The sequence below is a fragment of the Nerophis lumbriciformis genome, linkage group LG31, assembly GCF_033978685.3.
Source record: "Nerophis lumbriciformis linkage group LG31, RoL_Nlum_v2.1, whole genome shotgun sequence".
Classification (NCBI taxonomy): domain Eukaryota; kingdom Metazoa; phylum Chordata; class Actinopteri; order Syngnathiformes; family Syngnathidae; genus Nerophis; species Nerophis lumbriciformis.
In genome coordinates this window covers 21,180,331-21,187,500 of record NC_084578.2, presented here as the reverse complement: position 1 = coordinate 21,187,500, position 7,170 = coordinate 21,180,331, and the positions used below count along the sequence as shown (strand labels likewise).

The window sequence follows — 7,170 nt, the reverse complement described above, 5'->3', positions numbered from 1 at the left end:
CGTTTTTTTTCTGCTCTGCCCCCCTCTCCTTCGTGGAGGGGGGGGGCACAGGTTCGGTGGCCACGGATGAAGCGCGAGCTGTCCAAAGTTGGGACACATGGTGGACCACTCATCTGTGCATCAGTTGGGGACATCTCTGCGCTGCTGACCTGTCTTCGCTCAAGATGATCTCCTGCTGGCCCCACTATGGACTGGACTCTCACTATTATGTTAGATCCACTTTGGACTGGACTCTCACAATATTATGCTAGATCAGTGGTTCTTAACATTATTGGAGGTACGGAACCCCACCAGTTTCATATGCGCATTCACCGAACCCTTCTTAAGTGAAAAATAAAATGTTTTTTTTTTTCAAAATCCAAAACAAAGTTATATGTTTTTGGTAACACTTTAGTATGGGGAACATATTCTAAGTAACAAAGACTTACTTTAGAGTTTTTTGGACACTAGGGAAACATATTCTAAGTAACAAAGACTTAATTTAGAGTTATTTGGTTAGGGTTAGGGTTAGAGTTATAAGGCCATGCCGAATAAGGCATTAACAAGTACTTAATAATTACTAGTTAGGAGCCAATATGTTACTAATTTGCATGTTAATAAGCAACTAATTAATGGTGAATATGTTCCCCATACTAAAGTGTTACCATGTTTTATTACTGGTGCACAAAATGAACCATGCATGAACATCACCTTGTTCAAAGAACAAAACCAACACAGTGCATAAACTCACAACAAATTACACACCTGCAAATCAGTGTGACTTCTGCTGTTGCTGTATCCGTAATACGCCGATAGGGAGAAGTTTTTATTTACACGATGAGTCGGGTGTGTCTTGACCTCCGCCGAACCCCTGAGCCCGACTCACCGAACCCCTAGGGTTCGATCGAACCCAGGTTAAGAACCACTATGCTAGATCCACAATGGACTGGACTCTCACAATATTATGCTAGATCCACTCGATGTCCATTGCACTGGTCGCAGGGGGTGGGGTCCCCGCATCTGCGGTCCCCTCCAAGGTTTCTCATCGTTATCCCATTGGGTTGAGTTTTTTCTTGCCCTGATGTGGGATCTGAGCCGAGGATGTTTTTGTGGCTTGTGCAGCCCTTTGAGACACTTGTGATTTAGGGCTATATAAGTAAACATTGATTGATTGATTGATAGTTTCCTAAAAAGAATGAAACTTGTTCATTAGGGTCCCAACTTTAGAAATCGCGTTAAATTCATTAATCAAATAATAGATATATTATAATAGCATCATTATAGAGGGAACTTGTTTTCCCATCTACTGGTACACATTTTTTTCCCCAAAATGTTTCCTTTCTTAAAATGTTGCACTTGTGCTGTATTAGTGCTTCAAGTTCCGAACCCCATTTTAATGACTTTAATATTTTTGGCTGAGAGGTTAAAAGCAAGTGAATATCTAAAAATAAGGGCAGCAAGTGTGATGTTCACAGTATGAAAGACATAATTTCTCACAGAAAACAGCAGCAGCAACAACATGACAGCTTCTTGTACTGGTGTTGCTTCATTTTGTAAGCACAAGGAGAACAACGGTGTGTACCTCTGGATGCGATGTCTTCGAAAGCTAAAGGCATACAGTCTCCTCAGCCCCACCATGACAGGATCCCAGTTATTGTAGTGGCATAGAAGTGTGGCAATAAAGAAGGAGAGAAAGACAGGCACTGCCCCAGCAAAAAACTGCCACGAGAAATGTACCTGTATATAAAAATACAGAAGTAGGAGAAAATACATTATTATTGCTGCTGATAATAAAAAGGGTGAGGCGTCTACACACTAGTAAAAATATCAGTACAATACACAAGCTGTGTATTCGACAGGCTCTCTGTTCTACCTAGTAGATAAATCAAATTTAAAACATTTGTATGCAAGTACAACACTTAAGACCTTTAGCTTATCACTATCCATCCATTTTCTACCGCTTGTCCTTCTCGGGGTCACAGGAGGTGCTGGAGCCTATCCCAGCTGCATTCGGGCGGAAGGCGGGGTACACCCTGGACAAGTCTCCACCTCATCGAAGGGCCAACAGAGATAGACAGACAACATTCACACACTAGAACCAATTTAGTGTTGCCAATCAACCTATCCCCAGGTGCATGTCTTTGGAGGTGGGAGGAAGCCGGAGTACCCGGAGGGAACCCACGCAGTCACGGGGAGAACATGCAAACTCCACTCCTTGTTGTGAGGCACACGCACTAACCCCTGTTCCACTGTGCCTATCATCGTATCAGTATGTGGAATTAAATTATACAATGGATTAGGCAAAGAAATCCAACGAAATGGTCTAATATGATTCAGTTTAAGAAACTGTTCAAACTCAAAGTGTTTACAAATTACAAAGAAGAAAAATCCTGATTAACATCTTGAACCTTATTGAAAAATTTGATAATTTTGTTTATCTCATGATGTGAGCCATAAACATAAACCATAAAGCACTTAACTATATATCTATGAGAAATTATTTATTATGTATTTATTAATCATTTACTTAATCATTCCTCTATTTATTTAATTACTTACTCATTTATTTATTCATAGATAGAATACAAACAAATGTGTAAGAAATTGCTATGAAACGAAAAGAAGTAGGATTAAAAAAGGTCTGCTTCCTCCTACTCCTTTTCTGACATGCTTTTACGAGAAACTGGGCTCTAATGTATCATATTGTAATTGTATGCATGTTTAAAATAAACTAACACCAGTAGGTAGTAGTAAGTACACATGAACACGTGTGTAGAGAGCTAACAGAGGCAAAGAGATGGAAAAGTTTGTGACAGGAATAAAAAGAAAAAAGGAGTCATTGTCAGCGACATATATAAATAATGTAACTCACTCAATGTGTATTTTTTACAGATAAATACATATTATCAAGTTCTCAATAGTAATTTAATTCAGGGTGTTGCAGGGAAAATATATGTAACCCAGACACATTCACAGGTCTGTGTAACCCAGGTTAAAAAAAACCCCACAATCCTCTTGTTAAAGTGCTAAAAAAAATCTTCCACTTGGTAACCAAAATAACAAAATAGGCATAGACTTGTATACCCTCAGTACAAACATTCCATTGTTTAAATAAAATACATTTTTGACACCAGTACTTGAGGCAGGCAACTCCATAGTTTTAACATCATTGGATCACATTCAAATACACCACATGGAGGCTGTAATGTACACAAGGGGCAGTATCAGCATGATATAATTTCCTTATTAGTAGCCTATAACTGCTTTTGTGTTCATTATTTCGCCCTCAATCTTAATGAGTATTAAATAATATCAGATCTGTCCCTAATGAGTAGTGATGAAGCTTTAGAGTGTGTGTCAATTTATCAAGCTTTTCACCAGCAGTTTATCTCAGTTTATAATGTGTAGATTTAGAAGCCACAGTATTGGCATTTAATCACAGCAGGCTGGACTCGAGGGCGATTCCCCCTGCCTCTCCTGGCCCCCACTGGCCTGTGCTCACACTGACTGTAGCTTGCTTGTCCGATCACTTTAACACTGCTGTGTTAACTCTAATTTCTCTGACTTTGTGGATAAGGTTCAATGTTATTTCAACACGTTTTGATTATTTCTATTGTGAAAGATGGCAGGTGTCATTAATTACTGTGCAAGAGGAGCGATCACATTAATTAAATGACAAATCTTTATTGCACACACAAATGTAGTCACTGCTGGGTGAGCATATTATTGGTTGGATTATTATTAGCCTTTGTATTTTATTTTGATTATGATGTGTGGGCTAATCGTTATCATTAAGAACTTACAAGTCATTCTATGACACCAACATTTCGTGCACATATGTGCATGCAATTGGGCTGTGCCCTTGCCCATCTATTCATGACGTGCCAAAGAAGGCGTGTTCTTCACTTAAGCACGGATCCGATGATTAATAGCCAAACATGCTGGACTTGAGGTGTAAAGAGGGTCCAAACACGTCCAAGTATGATTGGCCTATTGTGAGTACAGCCCAAGATAGAATCATAGTTTGGCCAAAGTTTATATACAGCATTGTTTTAAAAAAATAAAAAGTTTGTAATTTTTTTCAATCAAGCGTTGATTAATGAAGTTGTTGGGGACAGCAATGTACAAACCCCGTTTCCATATGAGTTAGGAAATTGTGTTAGATGTAAATATAAACGGAATACAATGATTTGCAAATCCTTTTCAACACATATTCAATTGAATGCACTACAAATACAAGATATTTGATGTTCAAACTCATAAACTTTTTTTTTTTTTGCAAATAATAATTAACTTAGAATTTCATGGCTGCAACACGTGCCAAAGTAGTTGGAAAAGGGCATGTTCACCACTGTGTTACATCACCTTTTCTTTTAACAACACTCAATAAACGATTGGGAACTGAGGAAACTAATTGTTGAAGCTTTGAAAGTGGAATTCTTTCCCATTCTTGTTTTATGTAGAGCTTCAGTCGTTCAACAGTCCGGGGTCTCCGCTCTCGTATTTTACGCTTCATAATGCGCCACACATTTTTGATGGGAGACAGGTCTGGACTGCAGGCAGGCCAGGAAAGTACCCGCACTCTTTTTTTACAAAGCCACACTGTTGTAACACGTGCTGAATCTGGCTTGGCATTGTCTTGCTGAAATAAGCAGGGGCGTCCATGAAAAAGACGGCGCTTAGATGGCAGCATATGTTGTTCCAAAACCTGTATGTACCTTTCAGCATTAATGGTGCCTTCACAGATGTGTAAGTTACACATGCCTTGGGCACTAATGCACCCCCATACCATCACAGATGCTGGCTTTTCAACTTTGCGTCGATAACAGTCTGGATGGTTCGCTTCCCCTTTGGTCCGGATGACACGATGTCGAATATTTCCAAAAACAATATGAAATGTGGACTCGTCAGACCACAGAACACTTTTCCACTTTGCATGAGTCCATCTTAGATGATCTTGGGCCCAGAGAAGCCGGCGGCGTTTCTGGATGTTGTTGATAAATGGCTTAAACCGTATTTAGTGACAGTGGATTTCTGAAGTGTTCCTGAGCCCATGTGGTGATATCCTTTAGAGATTGATGTCGGTTTTTGATACAGTGCCGTCTGAGGGATCGAAGGTCACGGTCATTCAATGTTGGTTTCCGGCCATGCCGCTTACGTGGAGTGATTTCTCCAGATTCTCTGAACCTTTTGATGATATTATGGACCGTAGATGTTGAAATCCCTAAATTTCTTGCAATTGCACTTTGAGAAACGTTGTTCTTAAACTGTTTGACTATTTGCTCACGCAGTTGTGGACAAAGGGGTGTACCTCGCCCCATCCTCCATCCATCCATCCATCTTCTTCCGCTTATCCGAGGTAGGGTCGCGGGGGCAGCAGCTTAAGCAGGGAAGCCCAGACTTCCCTCTCCCCAGCCACTTCGTCCAGCTCCTCCCGGGGGATCCCGAGGCGTTCCCAGGCCAGCCGGGAGAGATAGTCTTCCCAGCGTGTCCTGGGTCTTCCCCGTGGCCTCCTACCGGTCGGACGTGCCCGAAACACCTTCCTAGGGAGGCGTTCGGGTGGCATCCTGACCAGATGCCCGAACCACCTCATCTGGCTCCTCTCGATGTGGAGGAGCAGCGGCTTTACTTTGAGCTCCCCCCGAATGACAGAGCTTCTCACCCTATCTCTAAGGGAGAGCCCCGCCACTCGGCGGAGGAAACTCATTTCGGCCGCTTGTACCCGTGATCTTGTCCTTTCGGTCATGACCCAAAGCTCATGACCATAGGTGAGGATGGGAACGTAGATCGACCGGTAAATCGAGAGCTTTGCCTTCCGGCTCAGCTCCTTCTTCACCACAACGGGTCGATACATCGTCCGCATTACTGAAGATGCTGCACCGATCCGCCTGTCGATCTCACGATCCACTCTTCCCCCACTCGTGAACAAGACTCCGAGGTACTTGAACTCCTCCACTTGGGGCAAGATCTCCTCCCCAACCCGGAGATGGCACTCCACCCTTTTCCGGGAGAGAACCATGGACTCGGACTTGGAGGTGCTGATTCTCATCCCAGTCGCTTCACACTCGGCTGCGAACCGATCCAGCGAGAGCTGAAGATCTTGGCCAGAGGAAGCCATCAGGACCACATCATCTGCAAATAGCAGAGACCTAATCCTGCAGCCACCAAACCAGATCCCCTCAACGCCCTGACTGCGTCTAGAAATTCTGTCCATAAAGGTTATGAACAGAATCGGTGACAAAGGGCAGCCTTGGCGGAGTCCAACCCTCACTGGAAACGTGTCCGACTTACTGCCGGCAATGCGGACCAAGCTCTGGCACTGATTATACAGGGAGCGAACTGCCACAATAAGACAGTCCGTTACCCCATACTCTCTGAGCACTCCCCACAGGACTTCCCGGGGTACACGGTCGAATGCCTTCTCCAAGTCCACAAAGCACATGTAGACTGGTTGGGCAAACTCCCATGCACCCTCAAGGACCCTGCCGAGAGTATAGAGCTGGTCCACAGTTCCACGACCAGGACGAAAACCACACTGTTCCTCCTGAATCCGAGGTTCGACTATCCGGCGTAGCCTCCTCTCCAGTACACCTGAATAGACCTTACCGGGAAGGCTGAGGAGTGTGATCCCACGATAGTTGGAACACACCCTCCGGTTCCCCTTCTTAAAGAGAGGAACCACCACCCCGGTCTGCCAATCCAGAGGTACCGCCCCCGATGTCCACGCGATGTTGCAGAGTCTTGTCAACCAAGACAGCCCCACAACATCCAGAGCCTTAAGGAACTCCGGGCGGATCTCATCCACCCCCGGGGCCTTGCCACCGAGGAGCTTTTTAACAACCTTGGCAACCTCAGCCCCAGAAATAGGAGAGCCCACCACAGATTCCCCAGGCCCTGCTTCCTCATAGGAAGGCGTGCTGGTAGGATTGAGGAGGTCTTCGAAGTATTCCCTCCACCGATCCACAACATCCGCAGTCGAGGTTAGCAGAGCACCATCCCCACCATACACGGTGTTGACACTGCACTGCTTCCCCTTCCTGAGGCGGCGGATGGTGGTCCAGAATTGCTTCGAAGCCGTCCAGAAGTCTTTTTCCATGGCCTCCCCGAACTCCTTCCATGTCCGAGTTTTTGCCTCCGCGACCGCTTAAGCCGCACACCGCTTGGCCCGTCGGTACCTGTCTGCTGCCTCAG

The 7,170-nt window shown here is 44.3% G+C and overlaps 1 protein-coding gene across 2 annotated transcripts in view; it reads right to left on the bottom strand.

Annotated features, from left to right (window-relative positions):
• LOC133574325 (solute carrier family 35 member F5-like) overlaps positions 1-7,170 on the bottom strand; it is a 36,334-nt gene that overhangs the window by 6,434 nt on the left and 22,730 nt on the right. For both annotated transcript variants that reach the window (XM_061926478.2, XM_061926477.2), the window contains exon 13: positions 1,562-1,716. In XM_061926478.2, coding sequence (XP_061782462.1) covers positions 1,562-1,716 — 155 coding nt within the window. The remainder of the gene's footprint in view (positions 1-1,561; positions 1,717-7,170) is intronic.